This window comes from Takifugu flavidus, chromosome 1, assembly GCF_003711565.1.
Source record: "Takifugu flavidus isolate HTHZ2018 chromosome 1, ASM371156v2, whole genome shotgun sequence".
NCBI lineage: Eukaryota > Metazoa > Chordata > Actinopteri > Tetraodontiformes > Tetraodontidae > Takifugu > Takifugu flavidus.
In genome coordinates this window covers 4,038,040-4,065,756 of record NC_079520.1, presented here as the reverse complement: position 1 = coordinate 4,065,756, position 27,717 = coordinate 4,038,040, and the positions used below count along the sequence as shown (strand labels likewise).

The 27,717-nt window shown below is 44.1% G+C and overlaps 1 protein-coding gene across 2 annotated transcripts; it reads left to right on the top strand.

The window, feature by feature from the left end:
• Window positions 1-445: 445 nt before the first annotated feature.
• Window positions 446-27,717, top strand: spegb (striated muscle enriched protein kinase b). Of its 2 annotated transcripts, none has more exons than XM_057033205.1 (41): window positions 446-1,307; window positions 6,701-6,787; window positions 7,037-7,103; window positions 7,243-8,777; window positions 8,853-8,996; window positions 9,075-9,257; window positions 9,931-10,097; window positions 10,273-10,361; window positions 11,632-11,807; window positions 11,912-12,172; window positions 12,273-12,431; window positions 12,546-12,735; window positions 12,816-13,045; window positions 13,295-13,414; window positions 14,004-14,108; window positions 14,239-14,445; window positions 14,524-14,647; window positions 14,736-14,908; window positions 14,992-15,104; window positions 15,180-15,348; window positions 15,422-15,518; window positions 15,633-15,833; window positions 15,935-15,992; window positions 16,094-16,171; window positions 16,336-16,508; window positions 16,591-16,617; window positions 16,730-16,882; window positions 17,456-17,498; window positions 17,589-17,657; window positions 17,741-20,429; window positions 20,517-20,666; window positions 21,294-21,410; window positions 21,494-21,661; window positions 21,807-21,929; window positions 22,488-22,652; window positions 22,753-23,518; window positions 23,590-23,829; window positions 23,909-24,132; window positions 24,698-24,773; window positions 24,977-25,126; window positions 25,695-27,717. In XM_057033205.1, the coding sequence occupies exons 1-41, from the start codon at window positions 899-901 to the stop codon at window positions 25,948-25,950; spliced, it is 10,731 nt and encodes a 3,576-aa protein (XP_056889185.1). In that variant the 5' UTR covers window positions 446-898; the 3' UTR covers window positions 25,951-27,717. The 2 variants fall into 2 exon arrangements, with proteins under 2 accessions (XP_056889185.1, XP_056889194.1); XM_057033214.1 differs by lacking the exon at window positions 446-1,307 and adding an exon at window positions 4,719-5,293.

Below are 27,717 nucleotides of genomic sequence, written 5' to 3'. Positions count from 1 at the left end.
AAATATAGAAGTTGCTGGAAATATCAGCCCCGGTGCTGCAGCTGCCGCCTCAGCTGTCATGTTAACATACTGGAACAATAACATTTTCTTTTTCAGGATATCTGGCCAGGGAGCGCCATCGCCCCGGCTTTATAATTAACCTACAACTTCAATATCCTTCCAATAACAACCCCATAGCTGACGAGTATCGCACCATCTTGCACGTTCTAGTGACCCCAGGGTGGCTAAAAATGACAAGGGGGTGGGAGCTGAGCCATGACTGGGCAGACGGATCAGCATGCAGCTGTCATTGCACGGCTTGCTGGGCCACGACTGTCATTTCCCCGACTGGTAGAGGTAGCGGGGGATCATGAGAGTGGTGATCTAGCTTACGAGACAAGAGTGGGTGGGGTGGGGGGGGACCGTGCAACTCACTGGACAGGACCTTTTGCTTGCGTTAAAACAGAAGCCACACAGGAACAGACCAAGAGGAACTTTCCTGGAGATGAACACACCTTGTTCTGCGAGGGAAGTTGCGAGAGCTTGAATCCGTTGGGCAACATCTGCGAAAGGTTGTAAAGTCAACAGGAAAGAAAAGGTGGGGATTTTCCTGACTGTTACTTCCAAGAGGCAACTTAAGGGAGCTGTTAATGCAACATGATCCAGTGGGTCCTGCCCTAAAAATACCTCCGAGCTGAAGAGCGGTGCTGTCTCTATCGCCTTAATTACCCGGTAATCAGCTAGCTCTTTCTCTGGACGACCGCGGAGATCAGAGAACAAAGATTCGACGCCTAAATGTTCATCAAAAAGAGAGTGAGCCCACTGTTGTATGGTGAATTAAACATGTAAGGGGCTTCACCTGTAGTTTGAGGGCCTTCAGTACAGCTCCAGAACCCACTGTAACACCAACCCTTCAACCATGAGGAAAGCAGAGACCCTGAAGAAAGGGGCAGATGAAGCAGTGGCACCCCCCAGCCCCATCATACCCCCAAAGCGTTCCAAAGCGAGTCAGGAACAAGCAGCCCCGGACCCTCGGGGTCCTGGCCGTCCCACACCGACGCCGCCCGTTTTCATACGCAAAATGAGGAACGCTGCCGTGGGGACGGGCTGTGATATCCGCCTCAAGGTAACGGTGGCCGGAGACCCCCAGCCATCCTTGTACTGGTACCACAATGATGACCTCATCGACATGGAGAACCAGGAGTATGGAGGGCTGTGGATTAGGGACTGCAAACCCAGCGATGCTGGCCTCTACACCTGCATCGCCAATAATCACCTGGGGGAGGCACGCAGCAGCGCGGTCCTCGCCGTCCTGGATCTGGGTGAAGGTAATCTGTTTAAAGCTTCAGTAATAAAATCTGAGATTTGCTTGGTTGTTTGGGGGGAGAAGGAAAGGGTTCAATCTTGTAATGTTTAAAGTGTGGTGGAAGATCAAAGTTTTCATTGGAAAACTTTCAAATTACCTGAAAATTACCCAGCATGCAACTGGATCAGCCCGCTAACTAGCATATCACTAACCTCTCCTGCTCCTCGTGCGTCCGCAGGAAATATTAGAACTCAAATTCAATATATTTTAATGTTCATTCTGCTCATTATGTGGATAGCTGTTTTTACACTTTTTTACATTTTAGTAACGGTACATATTACATTTATACTAAAGAAACGTCATTGCATTGATTTTGATGTGAAGCTGTTGATTACTCATGTAAAATAAAGTAAATAATTAGGATTTCCATATGTAATGGAGAATATTTCATTGGTAAAAATGGAGATGACAACATTCAAAAGCATTGCATCATTTTCTGGGATATTTTTATCAGTCTACATGAAAATAAAAATATCTCCTTCTTTTTCAGACCAGGGAAAATATTTGGTCCTGCAGGCAGACAGAAAATCTTTTTCTTTCGACAAACTCCAAAGCTGTTCAGAGTGTGTTAGCATTAAATGTAGGATGTTGATGAGTAGCTCGTCTCTGGTTTAAGCAGCGTATCAGCCGAACCCGGGTTTTATTTAACTGTGCTGGATTCAGAACAGACAGGCACTTTGAGTGCTTCAAGTTCACTGTAAAATAGAATGACTATTTTCAAATTCAGCTTTTTGAACCTCAGCTAGAGTGATTTGTTCTGCAGTGCTTATTCTGCATTAATAAACAGATTTAAGCCTCAATACCTTCAATGTGCGAAGACAGCCAGACTGTAAAATATTTCCCAGCCACTTCAGCCTGAGTAGATTGTCAGCAAATGGCGGTATTCTCTGATGGGAACAAGTGGATACATAATTCCTGAGTATAAAACACAGAGTGGATCTGTGATGACAGGGATTCTTTTGTTGTGAACAGCAAAATATGACAACAAAGTGTATTTCCATTAAACGCTTTAATTAAAGATAGGGTTGACATAACTGATATGGCAGGAACTTGATCATCTGAGGGCAGCCTTTATGTTCTCCTCATGAAAGAAATATCACTGACAACACACACACACACACACACACATATATATATATATATATATATATATAGAGAGAGAGAGAGAGAGAGAGAGAGAGAGCGAGAGAGAGAATACTCTTAACCTTCTTCAAACTGTTGACTACAGCCATTTCTACAGCTTTTGTATTTACTAGAGATGAGCTGAGGAAAAAGATGCAAATGATGTTGACCTCATTCTTATGATACAGTAAAGGACCTATAACTTCAGTATCTGTGCAGGCAGCTCAGCAGCTGTTCAAGTGGTTTGATTCTTTGCATTAGCGGCACAAGCAGTTGGCTCTGAGATGATGATATCAGAATAACTGTCGCTCCTTTTGTTGTAATGAAAGAGGAAAAAGAAGCTCCCATGGCTCTGACTCTCCATTTTAACCTTCAGTTTGATTCAGCGCTCTGCAGCGTTGCTGCTTGTGTAGTTTCCAGCTGTCCCATCACTCAGTGACATTAGCTGAAGCCTCCTCCTCCTCTCTCTTCCCCTCTCTCCCCTGTCACTCCGCTCCACCTTTAAAAATGTCTCTCTAGACCCCCCCCATCCACCAACTCGCCGTAGATCTATTTATACAGAGGAATGTGCCAGGCCTTAGATTTTTGTGATGGTGGCAGGCCAACGTCTCTCCTGTTTCATTGGAAGACATCACAGCTAATTTTAGCGCCGCTCACTTTGACTTTTTTCTTTCCACTGATCCTGAAAAAAGGGCAAATTTCTTCATCATTTCTTCCTGCCTCAAATGAGGAAACAAAGTAAATGTTGTGAGATCTCAGGTTAATAATTGTAGGACTGAAAGACAGGAGTGTGCACCTCTTCCTGTGCCCATCGAAACCTTCTGTAATGTCAGCGGATCCATCCAACATTCTACTCTACATCTTCATTTAGTACCATCAAAGCAGCTGCAGCTGGCCGGGATGGGAGTGACACTTAGAGAGGGAGGAATCAATCAAGGACTGAACGATACCATGTCCTTGCACCTACAGGCGGAGGAGTGCACGCTGTTAAAGTGGTTTGGTTGGTCCTCGCAACTCTGCACAGGCATTTGGAATTTTGAGAAAATGATTAGATAAAGTTACATTTGAATGCATGTTTAGATTTTTAAGGGCAGGTGATGGTCTGTGAGGTGCCCAGATTCCATTGTATGATATCATATTCATTATATGATAGAACAGGTGGAGCTGCAGTGACACTCTGGAAATCCCCGACACCACCATGTTGCTTTAATAGATTCGCTGGGACATCGGAGTGTTAATGCTTCTTAAGCAAAGACTTTTGCCTCATTTATTAAGTTTATTTGTTTGATTTATCCCATATTCATGTTCCATTGAATACAGAGGTGTAAATATAAGATACATCATGTGCTGCAGATGGAATTACTACAGATTATGGAGTTTAAATTATTTCTTTAATCAATCTGCAGTTCGCATTTTCTTTGTTATACCGAGAAAGAGGAACTGGCTTAAGGTTGTTCCATCAGCTTGGAGATGTCCTCACGGGTTTTTGCACAGCGAAATTAAGCTTCTTTTTTTCGTCACATGTCAGGGAGACTTCCCTTTTAATTAAATCGGTGTCACATGCTTTAACGTTGCTGCAAAAAATACAGCTGCCAAGGAAACGCGAAGGCGTTCACGTCACCAGAGATTACATAATCAATAGATCGCGTAATTACACCCTGATGTTTTTACTCTTCCACAATTCTGTCCGTCCTGTTAGACGCTTAGTCGCAGGTCATATTTAAAGTAACTGGCCACCTTTTCTGAAGCAAAGGCTTCTTCCTTCCCAGAGAGGTGCGTGAGAGGACTCGGCGTGCTCACAGAGAGAAAGGTGTGATGTGAATTGAAATGATATTCTTGAGCCATTGCAATGCTCTGATGAATACATAACACTTCCCTGTGAGGTGAAGATTTCAGGAATTGAATCAGAATTACACGGATGCAACCCTGCATCAGAGTACAGCAGCTGAGCTCGTGCACCTTGAGCTGTGGCGTGGTTGGAGTCTAGTAGCGAGAACCAGAGGCGCAATAAAAATCAATCATCTCCCCTAGAAGTGGGATTTAGGTGGCCAATAACTGGTTCCCAGTGTGTTCCAGTAATGCAGAGGGCTGAGGAGCTCCTTCTAGCTGTTGCAGTACCCCCCCTTACACACACACACACACACACACACACACACACACACACACACACACACACACACACACACACACACTGCTGACAGCACAACGGCGGCTCATTACACCAGTTGTAGAGTGAGACACAGGCGCAAGGGAAGCAAGGAAAAAATGAAAAATGTCAACCTGCGCTCTAGAACACTGATATCGAAAGGGCTGGATCACTCCCACCGCTTCCTCTGCCCGTCGGTGCGTGGCGCATGCAGGGTGGTGCGCGGCGGGGGAAGATGCGTACGCCGTCGCTGGCTATTGTGTGGAGAGAGGAGGCGACCTCGGACTGGATGATGCGCGTTCCACAGACCTTTGCGCCAGCGCCGGAGCTTTATGCGTTGTGCTCTTCAGAAATGGATTCTGTCAGAAGTGAATAAGACTTTGAGGTGCAACTTGTTACATAACAGACCAGCGTGCCTTCTTTCCTTTTGTCTTTGCAGTCAGTGACAAGCTTTATCCTTCGCGTTAAGAGGAGCTTATTATAACTTAAATTCGAGTGAGATTTTTTTTTAATGCTGACGCCTAGGAAACAGCCTGATTCTGGCATATAGTAATGGCTCGGAACCCCCGCTGTATCTTGGGGAATACCCTGCTGCTGAGAGTAAGCCAAGACAACAAAATACCAGTCGAGGACTTACCAAGCGTGGCCATGAGAAATATCCACAGCAGAAAAAATATCAGGCAAGTGCTGTTTCAGTTGTCTGGTAAGAACCATTTTGTGATTTTTCCTCACGTTAATTGCTGCTCAACTGATGCTCAAATACTGCATTTTGATTATGGTTTGATACAACCATGACGACTGTAGGCACGTTTGGCATAAAATTGCTGATTTTTGTGTAACTTTTAGAGTTCCTTTAGATCCTCGCTGCTTCTCAAACTAAGTTACATGCACAATAAGAACACACAGTAGGAGAGTTTATTGGAAATATTTAATAAAGAAAGGTAATTAAGCTGAAAAGAGGTCAGTACCGTGTCGAGCTTTTCTGCAAGCTGTCACTTCAGCAGCTGGGTGGTTGTGCTGATGGTTTTAATGACATGATGCTCCATTCCCCTGGACAGTGGCGGGACCTGCAACAGCAGCAGTTTTGATATGGAACAACCAGGAGACCTTGCAAAGGCAGGCTGGGACTGTGCTGTCACATTTCTGAAATGCTGAAGGTTTGATTGTTGCCTTTAGCGTCTCACTAATATTTGGAAATCCTGATCATTTTATAAGGCTGGATGTTGTTCAAAATTGGGTCTTATCTCTAATATATAAAGTCCTTGTCTGCACTTTTACTAAACCAAACTTTCCTGACAGTTTTGGTCGCCTTCCTTTCAAATTGTAAAAATATTAGCAATTAATACTATGTGTTAATACTATGTACTATGTGTTTTTTGTATATATACTGTATGGCAACAAAGGTGCAGTGAAGTTAAATGTGATTGAATTTGTGGATTATGGAGAAAGAATGCCCTGTACTCTTCCGCTGATCCTGTGCTGCTAAGAACCTTTTTCATTTTCTTATTTTCTGATTATTATTTAAGTAATTCCTCCTACTGTGAAATGTAAACGCCTCGTGAGAGCTGCTGGGATGCCAATGACTCAATAGTGCTTTCTATTTTAGTGTTCTCCTTGGTTTAAGGGAGAAAAAAATCTCCCACATGGTGCAACTGGAACAGACTTTAAGGTTTAAGGGCATAAAACTGACAAGAGTCAATTTTCTAAAAATACCTTTAAGACAGAGCTGTTCAGGTGTTGTCAAACCTGAAGACTCGACAACATTTCAGCTGCAGTCAATTTAGCACATTTAGCTTAGCTCTGCTAATTAGGCCCCAAGGGTGATGGAGTTGCAGTTTTAATCAAATGGAGACAGCAGGAAAATAAACTTTGACGTCATGCAGAGCTAGTTAAAAAACATGTAATCTGTCGCTATCAAACGTGTTTTTTCTACACTGCAATTCACTGGTTATTGGATTACTGATATCTGTCGATATATCTTTGTCGTGGGCGACAGACCACATCTGTCCTCTTGTTGTCCGATTAGGCTTCCGACATGTTATACGACTTTAAAATGAACTCAGTAATTGTATTTCTTTCTTTTTCAGATTCTGAAACGACAGACGATGAAGGTGAGAACCAGTATGAGACCAAAGACGATATTGGAGATGATGAGGACCAGACTGTCCACACAGGTATGCACCTTCTTGACAGCAGTTATGACTTAGTTCATTTCTGGTGGTAATTGTAAGGCACAAGAGACAATGGTCATCAGGGACCAGTGCTTAATGACCTGTTTTCCCCCATGAGTTACAATCTGCTGCATCATTTAATATTTACGGGAATGATAGAATGATGAAGGTTTTGGCCCTATTTCAGTGCAAAGTAATTGAGAATATTAATGCAATTTACAATATGTAACCTCCTACTTATCTGAGATGCAGTGATGGACAAAACTGCAGAAGATGCCAATAAGAAACGTGGACATGTGGATCTCTCTAACACAAGCAGGCAAGAAACCAAGGAGTATTATTAAGGACACTGCACATAATTCAGCTTCAGCGACAGATCGTAATAGATTGAGTGTCAGTCAACAATAACCTAAATATCGATTTTGCTTACAGATTTTGCTTCAACTCCTTTATTTCAGGAACCACTCAGAGACGTTTTCAAGAGAATCTCCTCCACAAGTCCTCCCTCCTCCTTCCCCGAGACTCGCCAAACGTCCCTCCACCTCACCGATGCCAAGTCGGTCTGGTTCGACTACACCTGTCAGTTTACGGAAGAAAGTTGTTCTGCCAACTGAATACCAAGACACAGTCCCCGCGGAGTTTGAAGAAAAAATTAAGCAGCCAAAATCAGTGGCCCAAAGCAACAGTCAGGACTCTCGACCACAGACTCCTCTGAGTGAGTACTCCCGAAAAGAATTCACTCCCAGACCTTCTCCAAAGCTTACAAGGGCGAGCTCAAAAGTTTTTGAGAAGGTCAGAGGCTTAGAAGAACGGAGAAGAAGCCTGGATTTTCCTGAGGGTTCTGTCTCTGGAAGATCCTGGGCTGGATTCAATCGGGCTGGATCTGTAGATTCAGATGATGGAGGAAGCCGGTTGGGCATCTCGAGAGAAAGCTCAAGGGAAGATTTACGGGAGGCTTTGAAAGAGGATGCTGCTGAGCGAAGATCTATGTTTAGACAGAGAGCCGCTTCACTGGAGGAGAAACCGCATTACTCCCAAAAGGTTCAGGATATTGAGAACAAATTCACAGAGGAGCTGCAGCGCATTAAAAAATTGGTTGGTAAACCTCATCTGAAGAAATCCTTTTCAACTGAGCAACTCACCCTCAAGAGCAAGCAACGGCAGCCTCTCCGGAAAATTGAACCTATCCCCCCACAAGTTCTACAAAAACTCCAGGCAAGGGAACGGGCCCAGTCTGCTAAAGAACAGAGAGAAAAGGAACAAAGTCGGCAACCCATGCAAGAACAACAAGATCAGACTCAATTCCAACTCTACAAGACGCCGAGTACTGGTTCCACAACTGTAACAGTTAGTAGTTTTGGAGAGGTAGCGGGCACCCCAGAATCCATGCAATTATCTGACCTACCCGGACAACGTTCCGCTCGAGAATTAAGTAGGGTGAGTCCGGTTACAGAAATAACCCAGAGGTCATCGCCAGCATTCTATCACCAACAAAGGGGAGATTCACCAAGCAAAAATGTTGCTGACATGACATTGCGGAAAGTTGACCGAAGGCCGGCAAGTCCCTTGGTACAAAGGATATCACGAATGCCAGAATCCCAGCACATAAAGGAATCCCTGCATTCTCTGCAGAATAATGAGACAGCAGGGAGGAAGACACCAATAGAAGTGACAGTAAGAAAAATAGAAAATAGACCCGAAAGTCCATTGGTGCAAAAAAGATCCATCAACGTGCAAGATCCTTCTCCTCAACCTCCACAAAAACCAACGAGGGTGTCACCAAACACTCCCACAGAAGAGAAAATGGAAGTGGAGCCACCTCGACCAGCCTCGAATTTAAGAATCCCAGCAATTATCGTTGAAGACGAAAAAATGGAGGAGGACGCTCAGACCAGCGAGCCTCAGCTGATCGTCACAAGCAACAAAGAGGAACAACAGCAGAGCAGAAGAAAAGAAAAGAAACGTCGCTCTCGACCTCTGTCTCCCGAGCTGGGTGAGATTTGCTTTTACCACTCGAATCTCTCAGGAAAGGCAGCTGTTTTTGATATCATGCTTGTCTTCTGTGTAGATTCCTCTGATGATTCATACGTGTCAGCGGGAGAAGATCCCATGGAGGCCCCTGTGTTTGAGTTCCCCCTCCAGGACACCGTGGTTTCTGCTGGTGCAGATGTCATTTTAAAATGCATTATTGCCGGCACCCCCAATCCCGAAGGTCCATTTACCCTCCGTTTGACCATGTGAATGTGAGCAATTGGTACTAAAACTGCGCCATTTGTTTCCTTTGTTACAGTTTCCTGGATGAAGGACAACGCTGATGTTACTGCCTTAACTGATTACACTGTCAAGGTGGAAGGCGAGCGGCATACTCTGCTCATCAAATCGGCTAGACTAGCCGATGGAGGAAAATATTGCGTAACTGCTGTTAATCAGGTGGGCAGAGCATCCAGCAGTGCCGTCCTCACAGTTAAATCAGGTAAGTTGGATTACCCATGGCCATTTATCCTGCCTGACACTGGACCTGAGATCACTCCGCCTGTAGTAGCCGTAGGTGACAGTACAACATGAAAATAGCAGGGCGATGTTTCAAAGCAGTGACAGTAACAGCACTGAACTCAAAGGTATGTTTTAAAGGGCAATCCGAAATACAAAGGACGTATTTCAGATAAAGATGCAAACACCAGAGCGGAGGCACTCATTCTTCACCCACTACAGGGGGGCTTTGTAGACGCTCTTTTCAAATAGACCCTTCAGCATTTTTGTTATTAAGTAAACACCAAAATTACACATTGTGTTCTCCTCCTACATTGGTTTTGTGTGTCCCATGATTCCTCTCCTCCTCCTTTGTCATTGCCCCTCGGAGCAAAAATGACTGTGCCATAGATTCCAGCTGAGAAACCACACTTATAGTTACCATAGCAACTTGGCAGCACAACTGAGCCTATAATTTGCCCAGTGAGGCTCAGTGGTTCCACCCACTGTGAGCGCACAATCACATTTGATATCTAAACTAACATTTCTCTTTTCCCTTCAAATATAAACTTCTGTTTGATCACTAATACCTTCAGCGAGAAAACAAAAACTTTTGCATCGGTTAGAAAAAGACATGGATGTAATTACTACCTTTTTTGGTTTTGTTGCTTCCCCAGAGTCTGTACAGGAGCCAAAGGCGAACCTGGGTGTACCCATGGATATCAGCAGCCCAATTACATCTGATGAGGAGTATCTCAGTCCTCTGGAGGAAGGCATGGAATTTGGTGGCCCAGAACCAAAGCAAAATATTGATATGCGGTTTAGGCAGCCTCCTGCATTCCTGGTAAGACTTTAGACAGTTAAACCGCTATAAACACTTAATTGACTCTACCTCTTTTGTAGAGTGTCGTTATTTTTAATTTGGAGTTACAGTCCGGATGTCTTGTGCTAACGGTGCTAGCCGTGTTGGTCTAAACTGCTTCCTGTAATCTTCCTTATTTCTCTTACGTCTCCAACAGGTAACAGTGAGGGATCAGTCTGTCATCGAAGGACAGGAAGTCACCATGTCGGTCCGTATAAGTGGACAACCCAAACCCATGCTGTATTGGTAGGTCATCACGCTCGCTCCACACATTTCATCGAGCTTGTTTCATTAAAAGGCCTTGTTCTATATCACTGCATGGTTTCCTGCAGGGCGTGCAACTTTATTTCATCCTTTAAAGGAAGCAGGAGCTTAACGTTTATGCCCAACAGTCTTCAGGCTGACAAAACCTCCCTAATGGGGGAAAGGAATAACACGCTTCTCCCAATTATCTTGGAATACTTAAGGGCCAGGGAACACAAATGTCAGGTTGAAATAATGAGGCATAAAACAGTCTGAAATCACAATGCAACCCTGAGCTCATCCAAAAAAGCTCTGACTGGGTGTTTTTGCGAGGGCAATGTCTTCCAGTGTTTTGAGACCACTTTTTAAAGATCAGCAAGTGGTTTTTCTTTGCATTTGTTTGCCAGGACAATTTAGAAGTATGTTGATGCCTATTTCATCACCATCCTATCTGTACTGCACCATTCAGCTTTCTTAAGACCCCTTTTTTTGTACAATTAACAGTGCTAAATAACTTAATTTAAGAAACTATCACCAGGTTGTGGTCCTAATAAATCATCATCAACAACTTTCTTTATAAAGCACTTTGAAAACACCCAAAGCTGGAACAAAGCGCTGTGCAAAAAGAAGAATAGAACATAAGACAAAAGCACAAAAACAATAAAACACTGGCTGGTTCTGAGGTAAAGTGCATTAAAGTAATCCAGCCAGGCGTAGTTTACTGTTTCAAAGTGCTTTTGTGCAAGTAAGGGCTTTACCTTTACCCAAGGTGAATGAAACCGGGGTTAACTACTGCACCTATCCAATTTAAATTCTCTGTCCACATTAAGACCCCAAATTTAGACACTTCAAATCATGTCCAATTGATGGAGAACAGGGTCCTCTTGTAATTTTGGCTTTTCTTTCTGTATTTGTATTCTGGTGGATTTAAATCTAAACGTGGGTGTTAAAGCGCTGTAATAGATTGGCTAATACACATGTTCATGAAAGTGCAACACATCATATTGATGTAGGACACAAGAAGGGGCTGAATCAGAGAGTTAGTCATGACTCTCCAGAGACCAGGGGAGAAAATGCTTAACATGTTGCTGCCTTTACTGGTAATAGCAACAACAATAGTGTACGGGGCATCCTTTATACTGGTGCTTGTGTTTGGATAAAAAAGAGTGAGTGGTTGCTCATCCTCTGCAGGAACACGCTTCTGAGGGGCATGATTCACTGCTTATTTAAAAGAAGCCAAAACCTCTCTGACCATGACTCTGCTCTTTTGTAGGCTGAGGGACAGAGTGACGGTGAAAACAGGCCCACGTCACATAGTTCGTGAAACTGATAATGGCACTTTTGAAATGACCATCAAGTCAGCGGTGAGGTCAGATGCTGGGATTTATACCTGTAAGATCATTAATGAGTACGGGACAAAGCAGTGTGAAGGAAAGCTGCAGGTACAAGGTATGTGTCTTTTCAGGGCTTTATGTATTACTGAGCACGTTAACCCTGGTTCTGTTCTGGTACCCTGGCTCTGGTCTTTCAAACACCCTTTTTTGAACTCTCAGCACCACCAGTTGAGCCTGGACTGGCTGTAATCCGTCCGTTGAAGGACATCATCGCCAAGGCCGGGGAGACAGTTCTATTCGAGTGTCACATCCTCGGACCAAAGGACACTGATGTGGACTGGCTCGCCGATGGGAAACTGATCCAGCCAGCGCTGCTCAACTGCAAGATGCACTTCGATGGAAGAAAGTGTCGACTCTTGCTTAACTCTGTACATGAGGACGATAGTGGGAGCTACACCTGCAAACTTAGCACAGCTAAAGGTTTGAACTGTGGATTCATTTAATGGAACATGCCAGTTAGAGTTAAATGCACCTTTTCTTCATTTTTAGTTACTTCTAAGTTCAAAAATGTGCTCTTTAGAGGAAGTGACTTCTTGTGGCAGACTCAGAGTCATCCCATCCGTTGATCCGCTCTTCACTCGCAAGCTGGATATTTTGGAAGTAATTGAAGGCCGTAACGCTCGATTTGACTGCAAAGTCAGCGGAACGCCATCTCCTAAAGTCACGTGGTGTCACTTTGGTAGGAAAGCACACTCAACACAAAACTTCTGATTTAAAATAAAATGGTATGTTTTTTTAATATCAGGGTTGGCAAAGCTTCACATCCTTTCTTATTCCTTCCTTTTCGATGTAGACCATCTGCTCACGGAGAGCGAGGACATTCGTATCCTTCAGGAAGGTGGACGCCACTCTCTCATCATTTCTCATGTCACCAAAGAGGATGAGGGTTTTTACATAGTCACGGCCCGTAACTGTCATGGTGAGGCTGAGACCTCTGCAGAACTTTACATACAAGAGCCGAGGCCAGCCATCTCTTCTCAGATGTAAGCCTTTTTCAGGAGGTGTCAGGCCGTAGGGCTTGCATTCATCTTGCAGTTGCTGAGTTGTTTTCATCTGCGCTTAGGGCTAAAATGGAGAAGATGCCATCAATCCCAGAGGAGCCAGAGGTGCCTGAGAATGAGGTGGAGCGTTTCACCATGCCAGATTTCATCAAACCCCTTTACGATCTGGATGTGATTGAAGGGAAGGAGGCTGTGCTCAAATGTAAAGTGGCCGGCTTGCCTTACCCCACCATCGTCTGGTTTCACAATGGCAAAAGGATTGATAGCACCGAGGACAGAAAGATGACGCAGCGTAAGTTAGCTTAAACAAATGAACAAAAGAATACCTTGGACAAGCCAACAGTGAAAACATGGCAAACTCAGAGAAGAAGAAAAAAGGAGAAAAAAATGTATATATCAACAGTGTAGTAAAACACATTTAGCCTGAAACCAGAACTATCTGTACGTTAGCAGCTACCAAAAAGAAACTAAAGTAGTTCTTGCTGAAGATGCTTATAGACCGGTGTGCTTGATATTATTTGCTCTCTGCTTTCTCCTGCAGTCCGCGATATCCACAGCCTGGTCATCCGCTCTGTGAGGCATGCACATGGTGGTGTCTATAAAAGCGTCATCTCTAACAAAGTTGGCAAAGCCACCTGCTATGCTCATCTCTATGTAACAGGTGACTGTCATCTTTTGTTTTCCCATTTCATGCTTATTGCAACTTTTTTTGCAATAAAATTTCTGACAGAGTGCCACTAAGAAGAGCGGTTGTGATCGTCGTATGACTGGAATATCATTTGTTGTCATGTCTTGTCCTTGTTGTCTGCATGCTGGGCTCCAAATTCTGCTTCTTTTGTCTCAGGATTCGCCAAACTAGTTGGCATAGATGAGCAGATGGCACCACATGAGGCTGTTATTCTCACCAGTTTAGGAATGTGTGTGAATATAGACCTGTAGTATGAAGTTGTGTGAAGAATGATGGACACTAGCATGCAGTAAACTCTGTCCATGTCCTGCAGTAGATGTCTGTATTCTTTGTGTATGTGTGTGTTTTATGGCAGCAGTAGCTACCTGATGTCTCTCAGTGCTGCAACCACAATGTTGCACAAATCAGGAAGTGACTTAAGTGATGCACTGTATGGCTTGACCGACTAAGCAGTGACTGCTATTCTGGGTCCATTTATAACGACCTTGTCATTTAATGGCTGCAGACACCAGCTGATCGAGCACATGCTTTGACATCTGACATGGACTTTTGCCATTTTCAGATATTCTTCCTGACCCTCCAGATGGAACTCCGGTGATAGAAGCTATCACTGGTAAAACCATCAGCTTGAGTTGGAAGAAACCAAAAAGGCTGGATCCTTCAATCGGTACATTCGATGAAGATATTCACAACAGCAAATTAGATATGCTTTTAAGATCATGGAAATATGACATTCCAGGGTCAGAGGGAATCCTGTCAGCATTTTTTGTGTGTTTTGAACCCTTTTGTGCATTTAGACCCCAGCTCCTTAATGTATGCCATCCAGCAACAATCCCTGGGCTCCATCCAGTGGACCATCATAGCTTCCGGCCTGAAGGACACCACATACACCATCGCCTCCCTCTCAAAAGGACTCCGCTATGCCTTCAGGGTCCTGACGATCACGTCCAAAGCGTTCAGCAAGCCCTCACCTGCCACCGAGCCGGTGCAGTTGCTGGACAGAGGTACTTTAAGCTCGCCAAACCACAAGTGCAAGCCACGTTCCTTTTGCATATTGTTTGTGCTTTATGTGAATTTTACAGGCCCCTATCTCCAGGAGGCCCCGGTTATTGTCGATAAGCCGGAAATTGTTTATGTGATTGAAAATCAGTCAGTCACCATAACCATCACCCTCAACCATGTTAACGCCGCAGTCCTCTGGAAGAGGTAACCACGCCCTGACGTGCTCCACTTCTTATATTACACAGCTATGATGAGATAATGAGCCAGGTCCATAATTTAAACTCTTTCTCAGGAGGGGAATGATTCTGTCCAGCAAGCCAGGCCTGTGTGACATGTCGATGCCTGACGATGACCAGCACACACTGAAGCTGTTCAAGGTGAGGAGCGATGACATGGGAGAAATGACTTTTGTGGCCTCCAACAAGCACGGCAACGACAGCTGCACCTTCACCGTGGAGATGGCAGGTAGACAGCCGATCCCTCGGCCCACCCAATTCACCTGCTGACCAGTTAACCTCACAAACCACCCATCCCCTCTCGGTCCCCAGCTGCACCAACATTTGAAACTATCATGGAAGACTTGGATGTCTGTGCTGGGGAGAGCCCTCGCTTTGCTGTAGTGGTGGAAGGCAAACCTGTTCCTGACATCCTTTGGTTCAAGGTTGGGTTGTTTTTTTTATTCTTTTACTCATAAATACAGTGTATTCCTACTAAAGTCTGTGCTTGTTGCTTTCAGAGTGACATTCTTCTGGCAGAGAGCAGTCACTACACATTTGTATACGATGATAACGAGTGTTCTCTAGTGGTTCTAAATGCTTGTCCGGAAGACTCTGGCGTGTACACCTGCACCGCTCGGAATTTGGCAGGTTCGGTGTCCTGTAAAGCTGAACTTACTGTTCATGAAGGTAAGATTTTTTTTTCCAGTGTATTTTGAGATTATTTGCCTTTTCCCATTGTAAACATGGGCATTTGCTGCAGCCAAGAGCAAAGAAGATCCCATAGATGATGAGGAGACAATTCTAAGGAAAATGCGCAGGCTGACTGACCACTATGATATTCACAAAGAAATTGGAAGGTGAGTCATTTTTGAAATTTTCAATTTTTCTTTCTACGCATTTTGCCGTCCTAATTTGTCAGCGTTCGAGCTCCAATTAATCGCCAAGAGTTTCCTTCTGTGTCTTTGCTGCAGAGGTGCATTTTCCTATGTTAAACGCGTGACTCAGAAGTTAGGGAAAATGGAGTATGCCGCAAAGTTTGTGTCCACACGAGCCAAGAAGAAGGCATCTGCCCTGAGGGAGATGAACCTGCTCTCCAGGCTGGACCATGAGAGAATTATTTACTTCCATGATGCGTTTGAGAAAAAGAATGCAGTCATTATCATCACGGAAATGTATCCTCACTGAACAGTATATCAATACCTAAGTGTAGAGTGTATATATACGTATATAAGCAATATCAGATCCAAATATCAGCCTTAATTAACCTTTAAAGATGCCATGAAGAGCTGCTGGACAGATATGCTAGGAAATCTATCATAATGGAGTCTGATGTAAGTTATGCAATTATTTCTAACCACAGCAGCGTCTGTTTAACTGGAAACAGGATCCAATTAAGGCTGTTGTTGGCACTTTTGCATGTTGTGATCATCAGGTGCGTTCATGTACGAGACAACTGCTCGAAGGCTTGGATTACCTTCACAGCCAAAACATCATACACCTCGATGTTAAGGTATTTTTACTGCCTCCCATGAGCTTTTTCCATTTTGCCGTATGTCTGTGCAGAAAGTTGTTAAAATGAAGCACTGGGAATATTTTAATGAGACATTTATGCAACCCTACAGACAGTCTGTGGTTAGAAGATAATAAACCTGCAGTTTGTTATGACTTTAACAGCCTGACAACATCCTGATGGCAGATCCCCACAGCGACCAGATCCGAATCTGTGACTTTGGCAACGCTGTGGCGATCACACCTGATGAGGCGCAGTACTGCAAATACGGCACGCCAGAATTTGTAGCACCAGAAATCGTCAACCAGACTCCTGTTTCAAAAGCATCGGACATCTGGTAGCGAAAGCCTCCATATCGATCAGTTTCAGTTGTTTGCCATTATCTCACACCCTGGTCTTCATCTTTTTATTTTTACTAGGCCAGTAGGAGTTATTGCATATCTGTGGTGAGTAAATAATTAGTATTATACTTTTTAATTTGTCTTTAATATTCTGTTTGGTTTTATGATTATTTAGAAACTATTTTTGTATATAAAATACATGACTTTTTTCTACCAGCTTGACGGGAGTTTCCCCATTTGCTGGAGAGAACGACCGCAGCTCTGTGCTGAACATCAGAAACTATAACGTGGCTTTTGAAGAGAGCATGTTTGCCGAGCTGTGCCGAGAGGCCAAAGGGTTCATCATAAAGCTGCTGGTAGCAGACAGACTGTGAGTAACACCACAAGATCTCGCCATTTTCTTTTCTATTTTTAACCTGTTTAATGTAAAATAGGTCCATAAACAGAAGAGGAAATGAGTCATATGTATGAATAATACACCAGGGAGAACATTTTCAATGAGTGATGTATTTTTACTGCACAGCTTTCATAAGTACTGGAGCAATAAATCAGCTTGCAATAATCTTTCAGGCACTTAACTGTGCTTTCTTAGCAAACATTACAATAAACAAGGCAGATTGTGGTATTGTATAATGGTAAATAATTAATTTACCACTCTCAGATTGGAAGGAACACAGTTTTAACAGTTTTAAGAGGTTTTTACGCAAGATTATACTGAAATCTTTCACTTAAAATTTTCAGATATTATGTTGAATTTGCTTCCCCAGAGCTCAGATCATTCTTTAGCTATTTTACACACATTGTATCATTACAGATAAAATGTCCACCTCCATTTCTGTCGTTCCCCTTTATTAGTCATTAAAAACCCTTAAAATTCTAAAGAGACGTGTGCAGACAGGATTTGCATTGCATTGCCTGTATTACATGCAAATTTTTTCTACAGGAGACCTGATACTCAAGAATGCCTGCGACACCCTTGGTTCAAGGTCAGTAAGTCTACCTACCTGCAATTTCTATTAGACTATTAGTCACGGTCCTATGATTATTTATATATATATATATATATATTCATCTAGACCCTTAGCAAAGGTAAAGCTATAAGCACTGAGGCCCTGAAGAAGTTTGTGTCCCGCAGAAAATGGCAGGTAAGAGATGTTTGATTTTTTACTTTGTTTTCCTCAGTATTCTTGTTTATGTCTTTAATATTCTAATATTTTGGTTTAAACAGCGTTCCCTAATCAGCTATAAATCAAAGATGGTCATGAGGTCCATACCTGAGTTGCTCAACGATTCCACCAGCCATATCTCCATCGCAGCTCCACGGCACCTTAAAGAGGGTTCACCGTTGCCATCATCATCCTCAGACTCTGATGAAGATATCGACGAGCTGCCGTTTATTCCAATGCCTCTTCACATGGAATTCTCTGGATCGAGAATGTCGCTGAATGAGATCCAAACCAATGAGCAGAAGTCAGAAAAGCAGGAGGGAACAGGGAAATGTTCCAGCTCTCCCTTACAAGCCCAGGAGGAAATGGAATGTGGCCGTGAGGAAGTTGCTAAAAATGGAGTTGAAATGGGTAAAGTTCGCATACGGAAAAGGTCATCGCTGGAGGATGACAGGGGTTCTTCAGATGACGAAACCCCTGCTGAGCTGGTGAAAAAGACAGAGGTGACTAGAAAACCCCTTCGACGAGGTTCAAGCATGGAATCAGATAAACCAGAAGTTGGGCGACGGAGAGGAGAGCTAAGACGTGGTGGGTCAGCAGACAGCGCATTGATGCTTCGGATCACCCCAGAGGAAGGAGCTACAGAAGGAATCCAAGAGGATGGACAGAGAGTTCTAAAGAAGGCCGTCTCTATGGAGCTGCCTCGGAGGAGCGCCAGCCCAGGGACTGTTAAAATGAGTCAGGAAGACTACGCTCTGAAGCTGGAGCTAATGAGACAGCGACTGCTTCGTGGTGGCTCCGTGGACAACAAGATGAGCGGACTGAGAGGACCTCTGCTGGAAACACTGGGAATGGGGGAAGAAAAACGTACAATGTCCTCAGATCGTTACTCTCGTACTGCTCGTTTGAGTCCACTCACAAGGGCGGCATCCAGTGATTCCACAAGGGATGAATCTTCTAATCAAATAAATAAAAATAAAGTTTTACGTAAAGCTGCTTCTTTCAGTCAAGGTGATTCCGAACCCATAGCTTTACACCGGCGATTAGGAGCCCCCTTAGAAATTCCTTTGGCACAGGTTGAGGAGAGAAAGTTAAAGGAAGCCATATCAATGTCAGCCCTCACTGAGCAGATCAAGCTGGACTCCCGTCCGGAGACGCCTCGGGAGCCTTCGCCAAAACCCCCAACACCAGAGTCTGTAATGCAGGAAAGCCCAACCAAAACAGAAAGTGAGGAATCCTTTATCGACAAAGAGATGAAGCATGATGATAGCATAAGTGAAAAGTTGGATGGGTTGACCACAGATAATTTTGATGAGCGATCAAGCACAAGTGGGTTCTCAGAGAAAGATATGAGCATATCCGAAGAGCCAATGATGGAATCAGAATGTACAACCCAGAGAAATCCTACCCCCTCACCTGACATCCAAGAAGAAACCATGGATGTAGATGCGAATGGAGAACAAGAAGGAAATGAAGAGATTATGAAGGAAGAGGAGGAAAGAATTGTTACTAGTGAAAAATCCAATGAGGAACAAATTATTTGTCAGGAAAATATAGAAGATGAAAGAGAGAAATCCTTAGACGCAATCATAAACACAAGCTCACCAGTGGAAGAGTATAAGAATCCCCCTGCATCAGCTTCTGAAACAGCCTCATCTCCTTCCCGGGTCGTCCTTCCAGATGGAACGTCTTCAGCTTATGCCAGTATTATGCAGACGATCATGGTTCCCACAGCTCAGCCGCTGTGTCAGCAACATTTAAGCCCCTCTACAGCTGCTGTCCCATCAAACTCTTCAACCTTAGATACTCCTAAACCTTCTTTAGCCGCAGCTTCACTTCCCAGTGTCCCATTAGTTTCATCTGGTCCATCAACAGCATCTTCTACCGCGCACCCTGCTGTATACTCAAGGGTAGCATCCCCTGACATGATCACCAAGGAACCCAGTCCGCCACGGACCACCCCGCATTCGTTGTCTCAGCAAGATCTCTCTGTCGGTGCCAACATTGAGGATATTACTAGTGAAGAACTCTTTGAAGCGCGTTTCAAGAAACGGGAGTCTTCCCTCTCAAGAAGCCTAAAGTTTTTGTCGAGATCAAAGAATGGGGACAAATCTCAAGCGATGTCACCAGACAATAAAGAGGCAGGTGAAGAAATATACAGACCTGGGCCAGTTGGGGCACCTTTGGAATTGTCACATAGGCGACTGGAGGAGAAATCAAAGTCAGTCCAGGACCTTCGCGAAGCTCAGAAGGACCAAGGCTTCATGAGACGGCTGTCTTTACGCTTGAAAAGAACTCCGTCGGCAGAGCGCAAGGAAGAGACGTCCAACGAAGAAGATTCGTCTCCTTTGAGACGGAGGCTTTCGTGGACTCTCGGGCGGAGGGGGTCACAGGACAAGAAGGAATTGGAAACGATGCACATGGATGGTGGGGGGTCAATGAGGGAAAAAGGAGATCAAAAGGAGAACAAAAAATCTAACGAATCACCGGTTCTGGCAATGCGTCGAAAAATCGAGTCCACCGTGGCTGGCATCTCCACAAGAATCCGCAGTTACTCAGAAGAAAGGAGGTCATCAGAGGAAAAGGAACCCAAGAGAACACCCATTTTTTCCATGATTCGCCGTGCGACTTCAGAAAATCGTGGTGTAAAACCTCACAGCTTACCTCAGAACCAGCTGGCCGCTCAGACTGGTAATGGCGCCTCATCAGAGTCTCTGGACTCTGTGTCCAGCAAAACGGACCCATCTCAGGGTACAAAACTAATAATTAGGCATGATATCTTGATTTCTTTGCTCCTTACTGATGATTGATGTAGAAATTGACATTTTTGTGATAAAGGTGTGGAGATGGAACGCAGATCCCGCTGGGATCGCTGGGGCCTGACCAGAGGGAGGAGAGATAAGACGGTGTCACAACCCGACATACCAACAGCGATCTCGAGAGAAAATAGTGCTCTGCGCTCGCGGCAGTACTCCAAACTGGCTTCTGGTAAGTTAAATAATATTTCATATTAGCAAATTGTTACTGACAAATTTCAAATTAAAGCAGTTGTTTCAGAGATTTTGAATTTTCTTTTCTAAAGTTGGATAATTTAGATTTTATATATCATGTTGTTATGAAGATAGATCTACAATCTGGGTAAATCCCTTCGTAGTGAGATGAAACAACAAACAGCCCGTCTGGATGTATTGGTCTTATCATCACCATGATGTTGCCAGGCAACCCATGAATAGTTTAGGAGGTGATTTCCCCTGGCCGAAGAATAATCTCAGACACACACACACACACACACACACACACACACACACACACACACACACACACCACACACACACACACACACACCACACACACACACACACACACACACACACAGCATAGTTAGTGAGCTCCAGAGTTGCTGGTGAATGAGAATTTGTCACCTTCAACCACAGCAAAAATAAATCAATGAAATAATGAAAGTTCGAGGGCACATTTGGGATAAAATATTGCTACTGTAGCTAATGTTCAGAAATCGCACCATATTTCTGGTGACAGATTAGCTTTGAAGTAATCGTTTTCAGACGAGGGCCACAAGTAAAGTAAAGAGTAACGGGATCTAATGTTTGCTTCCAGATTTTCCACCAGTGTTTCATATCAAACTGAGAGATCATGTTCTCCTGGAGGGGGATCCTGTCACACTTAGCTGTCTGCCAGCGGGCAGCCCCCATCCGCACATCACCTGGATAAAAGGTAAAAGGAAAGAAAATCCTGTGGAGTGCTTCACAATCTTTTCTATCAAGTAGTTTAAAAACTGATCACTCTGACCTTTTCAGATAAGAAGCCAATGGAGATCGATTCCAGGATGAACATGATCGCCTGCCCTGATGGCCGTCAGCTACTGATGATCATGCAGACCACCAAAAAAGATGCTGGGGTCTACGAGTGTGTCGCTACCAACCCTCTGGCCTCCGTGTCCAGCTCTTGCACAATATCTCTGGCTCGTAAGTACCATATCAGGGTATCTGCAGGAAGTAATGTGATCTAAAAATGATTAAATAAATACTATTACGCTCTCACTACAGAGGCTGAAAACTATAGACTAAATGATACGAATATTATTTACGTATGCTGATGTGTGTTTTCTAGGCCTGCCCAATCGTCCTGGGACACCTGAAATACCTCAAAAGTACAACAACACTGCCTTGGTACTTTGGAGGCCCTCAGACACTATGGCCCCATGCACATACTCTCTGGAGAGAAGAGCTGAGGGTCAGTGTTCACTTATAGCAACCATCCAAAATGTTCTATTCTATGTGTTTCACACAGATGCTTTGTCTCAATCCTTTTACCATAATTATAAAAGGCTGCCACCCCCTGACACTGTTCACCACCCTAAGTTAATGTGGCCGATTTGAGATACTGAATAAATTTGTGACTAAAGTAGTCAAATTTCCAGTGAGGCAATTGCGGTTTGTATTGTACGAATATCTGAGAGAAATCCATTTTTCAGGCAAGAAATAGCTTTTTCTGGCAGTTTCTTTTCCACTGGCAAGCAAACAACAGAACAGTGGTGTTTGGTGTCTCTCTTGAGACTGCCTGACTCACACCTGCCTACTAACCTATAGAGATTCACCAAGTGCATCCCACTACAAATATAAATATGACCAAATAATCATATGTATAAGATGAGTCATCATCTACAGTATGTAATAAAATAGACTACATTTTATAAACAATGTTTGGGTGAACTTGAAACTTAAAAGTGTGGCAATAACCATACATTATTTTGAAAGAACTTCAATAAAATGTCTTACTTTTACTCTCCAGGTGAGACCAACTGGTTGATCGTGGCCACCGGAGTGGCAGACTGTTATTACAATGTTGTTGACCTGCCAGCAGGGGGCGCCTTCAGGTTTAGGGTGGCTTGTGTCAATAAAGCTGGCCAGGGCCCTTACAGCAGCCTTTCAGATGTTGTTCGTCTGGAGTCTAAAGGTACATTTTGCTCACCTTTTATACTACTTATGTGTGTGCAGATAAAGTGATGTACTAACATCAAATAAAATCGGATTCACTCTCACTGTCTGTTTTTTAGAACCACCAAAGTCCACTGCGTCGGTGGTGGTCAAAACTGTCCCTGCAGTTACTCCTCCTCCGGCTGTCGTGATGATGTCATCCATGAAAGTGCCTCCCATCAAACCAGCTCCAACTAAATCAACCACAGTGACACTCATTCCCTCAGCGCCACCTTCCACCTCTCCGTCTGTGATGAAAGCTGCTTCTCCGCTAACCATCAAACCCGCAGTGCCGCCTGATGCTAGTCGTCCAGCTGTTACTCCGCCTGTTAGCACTTCCCTGCCAAAGCAACCGACCGCGCCAGCCAAAGCCAAGACCACTCTGAGCATCAGCATGAGTAAACCTCAGAACAAACTGACGCCCCCACCAGTTGTGCCCCCGAAACCACAGAGCCCTGTGATTGCAGTGCTCTCCACAAACAACACACCTCCCTCTCCCAGCTCGACACCTACGCCCGTCATCGGGAAACCTATTTCATCGGTTCCTGTATACAAATCGGCCCCGTCCACTTGTGCTTCTCCGCCTTGTCAGTCAATCAATTCCTCCCCAGCAAACACCCCCATTTCGGTTCCCACGGTGACGCTCTCCCCACCTGTTGTGGTGGTGCAGAGTGTGACGCCTGTGCCACAGGGAGGCAACAGTTGGAGCACCTCATCTGGACGGGTCACGCCATCAGGGAGGGCCACGCCTTCTGGACGCAGGACGCCTCTGGGCAAACCTGGAGAGGGATCTCTGCGCCAGGGTGTCCCACAGAAGCCTTACACCTTCATGGATGAGAAAGCAAGGTAAAGATTGCATCTTTAAATCTTTTGATGGGGTTGTTTTAACACCGACTTCCGATGTTTATCGTGAGCAGAGGACGGTTCGGCGTGATCCGTGAGTGCCGGGAAAACGCCACAGGAAACCTCTTCTTGGCAAAAATCGTTCCGTACGAGGCAGAGAGCAAGCAGGAGGTGCTGCAGGAATATGAGATCCTCAAGTCTCTTCACCATGAGAGAATCATGGCTCTGCACGAGGCTTATGTCACGCCGCGCTACTTGGTGCTCATCTCCGAGTACTGCAGTGGGAAAGAGCTGCTGTTCAGCCTCATTGACAGGTGAGGCACTTGATGTGACAGAAAAGCATTGCCGGAATCGTATCCCCAAACGAGCGAGCGTGTGCCTGCTGGTTTTCAGGTTCCGTTACTCGGAGGATGACGTGGTGACCTACATTGCGCAGATCCTCCAGGGTCTGGACTACCTCCATTCCCGACGCATTCTTCACTTGGACATCAAGCCGGAGAACGTCATTGTCACTCACATGAACGTCATCAAGATCATTGACTTTGGCAGCGCTCAGATCTACAACCCGCTCTTCCTCAAGCAGTTCAGCCCTCGGCTCGGAACCCTGGAGCACATGTGTAAGAGACTCAGTCTTCCAATTTTCTCTCCTAATCAGAATTTTCAGGACACAATTGACTATGGAGCCTTTTAGGTGCTGATGATGAGTTGTCTACTTAGTTGACGACCATATAATGACCAGATAATGAACACAGCGTGCAGCTGTTGTTTTTTTCTAATCTAATAAATCTAATAAAGTAGCAGCAGGTTCACACAGGACATCCAAGAAGGGACATAATAGGTCTTAATCCATTTCTTCTGACTGTGATAGGATAATAGCCTTCACTAACAAAACAATATAGCCTCATAAATGAAATGTAAACTTCATATGGGAGGAAAAATGCACATGTATTAACTTGAAATCTGCAATCAGAACTGTTGCTAGTTCATCCTAAATGTGAACAAGAAACAGGAAAAACAAAACAATTGCCAGACTAATGAAAACTGCCCCCCACCATAGTGGTTCCATCAGAGAAACACAGGTAATAAATGTTAATCTGTCTGTGCGGTACCAAGGTAATTTTCAGGTGAAATTAGTTCTCTCGTAAATGCTCCGTGTGCAATTCTCCTTTCTTCTGCTCGCAGCTCCAGAGATGTTGAAAGGGGATGTTGTTGGCCCTCCAGCTGACATCTGGAGCGTGGGCGTGCTGACTTTTATCATGTGAGTACTGCCTTCACAGCTTCCATGCAGCAAGTCATCCTTAAATAGAAACGTAATTGTGTAGTTAATGTGAAATGTGATTTAGAATTGTATCCCGCTGCATCGCTTTTAGGCCTTTTTTTCATCCGATGTAATCTTACCCGAGTCTTTGGAATTCCAGTATGACCCACAATTAACCCAAAAACCATTCATATCTTTTCCAGGTTGAGTGGCAGATTGCCATTCAATGAAAAAGACCCTCAGGAGACTGAAGCCAGGATCCAGGCAGCAAAGTTTGACCTCTCTAAACTCTATCAGAATGTCTCCCAAAGTGCCTCATTGTTTCTAAAGAAGATCCTCTGTAGCTACCCTTGGTAAGCTCAGTATCAGACTTTATACTCTTTATGCTCTTTATACTCAGAATTTATCCTTTTTTGACCATGTGTACACAACAGTCTCTTCATCTCAGAGTGTTTATCCCAGCATCAGAGCAATTTTTAATCAGTCTTTAATAGATATTTCTTTTTTGTTTACCGGAAAATGATATGAGTGGGGTGGGGTGGTGGTAGCTCAGTCTGTCGGGGACTGAGGTGAGGTGAGGTGTGATGAGATGAGATGAGTGAGATGAGATGAGATGAGATGAGAGATGAGATGAGATGAGATGAGGTGAGGTGAGGTGAGATGAGATGAGATGAGATGAGGTGAGGTGAGGTGAGATGAGATGAGATGAGATGAGATGAGATGAGATGAGATGAGATGAGATGAGATGAGATGAGATGAGATGAGATGAGATGAGATGGTGGTTGGTTTTACAGAAAACCTGGCTGGATGGAGCATGTAGCTCTGGGTTGATCACCACTGGATGAGAGGAACATGATGGAATCTATGATCTTTGCCTGAAATGCATTAATGTTTGCATCCTCGCTGTCTGGTCGTCAACAGGGCCCGTCCCTCGATCAAAGATTGCTTCAGTAACTCCTGGCTTCAGGATGCCTACCTGATGCGCCTCCGCCGGCAGACACTCACCTTCACAACCACCCATCTCAAAGAATTCTTGGTGGAACAGCAGCGCAGAAGAGAGGAGGTTGCCACCAAGCACAAAGTTCTCCTACGGTCCTACCAGAGCTCACCACAACCGCCCACCAGCCCCGTCACCCTAAACGTGCCAGTGCCACCCATTACGCCTGTCACCCAGTGAGACCTGGCTTCTAATCACGACTCGGCGAAACTTTACGGCGAGATTTTGTGCCGCAATTTGGGCGATTTCTTCAGGTTTGAACTCATTGGATTGAGAACTCTTAATTACAAGAGCCTGGTGGTTATTTTTATATGTTGGACCTTGTTCTTGCAAAGGAAGGGTGTCGTCTTCAAGTTAGTACCTCAAGGTTTGTAACTTTTGCCTATATTTATTGAATAAATGACTCCATTTTCTTACTCTGCAGTTTTGAGAGTAGGCGCTAACTGTTCCAGGAAAGTAACCCAAAATGATGATAAAGTGATAAAGTGAATGTAGTTCTGATCAAGTTTCAGTAAGTCGATAAATTCCTGAGTAACTTATTAGGCTAACATAATGACACTTTTGTCCAATCACTGTAGTGTTCTTCTATTGTGTCTGATTCTGTCTGGTGTGGAATGCTACCCAGAATTCTTCTTCAGTGGTGTTTTGCGCTACAGCCTTTTATGCTGCCGTGGCCACTTAGAATCGTAGCAGGTTCCAGTTCACCTGTCGCACACACAGTTCAGAGGAATCTCTAAAAAAAAGGGCTACTAGAAACCGACTCTGCACTATTTCTTCCAGAATTTTCAGAAACAGGATAGCAATGATTCTGTCACCCACAACACTAAACTTTAGAACTCACAGAGGTATTTGCAGCCAGTTTAAATCTGTCTGGCAGCGATTTTTGTTCTTAGAACAGATAGAACTTCTTCTTTGTATGTTTTGATTACTAAAGAATCTGCTGGCAACAAACTCCCAACACGCCGAATTACCATTCTATTCAGAAATTGTGCGGCGTAGTGCATTTTCAAGCAGTTTTAACACATTGGAATCACACATTTATCCCTCTGATTTTACTGCAATGGAGTATGTTAATTTAGCCTTTTTAGGTTCACCTCTAAATCTGCAGTCAGACAAATGTTCCACAGTTAGACTGATGGATGAACACAGATCATGTGCATTATTTTAAGCTCTCAAGTCAGCGCTGATCATTGCTGTAGAGTGCTCCCCAGAACCTCTGCGTCAGTTCCATCAGCACTACCTTGATCAAAAAAGAAGGCCGGTTTGTACTTGAAGCCTGCAAAGCACCGACACTTATCAGAAAAGTGTGACAGCACAATCAGAGGAAAATCTGAAACGTTCCCACCCAAAAATCTGCACCGAAACATTTGAAGTTGTTCTAAGAATTGTTTTCACTGGCAGACGGGCAAAGGTTTGATGCCATGTTGCACTGAAATCTGTATTTCCGTGCAATAGTGTCACACTCTTGAGTGGGATTGAGTAAGACACAAACAGGGTTTTCAAGAAAAAAAAAGTTGAATGCTCCACAATTTGTATTAAAAATCCACTGCTGTATTTTGTGGAATGTGTTGCGGTGCCTCGTGTTGAATATTATTCCCACAGAGAACATAGTTTGTTTCATTAATGACAAGCCCTTTACTTGGATAATATGAATGTCAAGGCTTTGTGTGTTCTTTTGCAAATTGGTTATTTATTGAGTGACTGTTTTTGTTATTGCTTCGTTTTGCTTCATTTTATTTTGTGAAATTACTAAGTCTGGCATGGAAAAGGCATGACAGCTGTTAGGGCTATGAAAAATAAAGTAAATATGACATATAAAAATGAAATACGATGATTTGTTTTGGCAGCGGTACAAACCTGTAAAACTGTCTAAATATTGTGTGTCAACTATCAGATGTAGACGGTAAATAACCAGATATAATTAAATGTGTTGTGAGTAAAATGTCA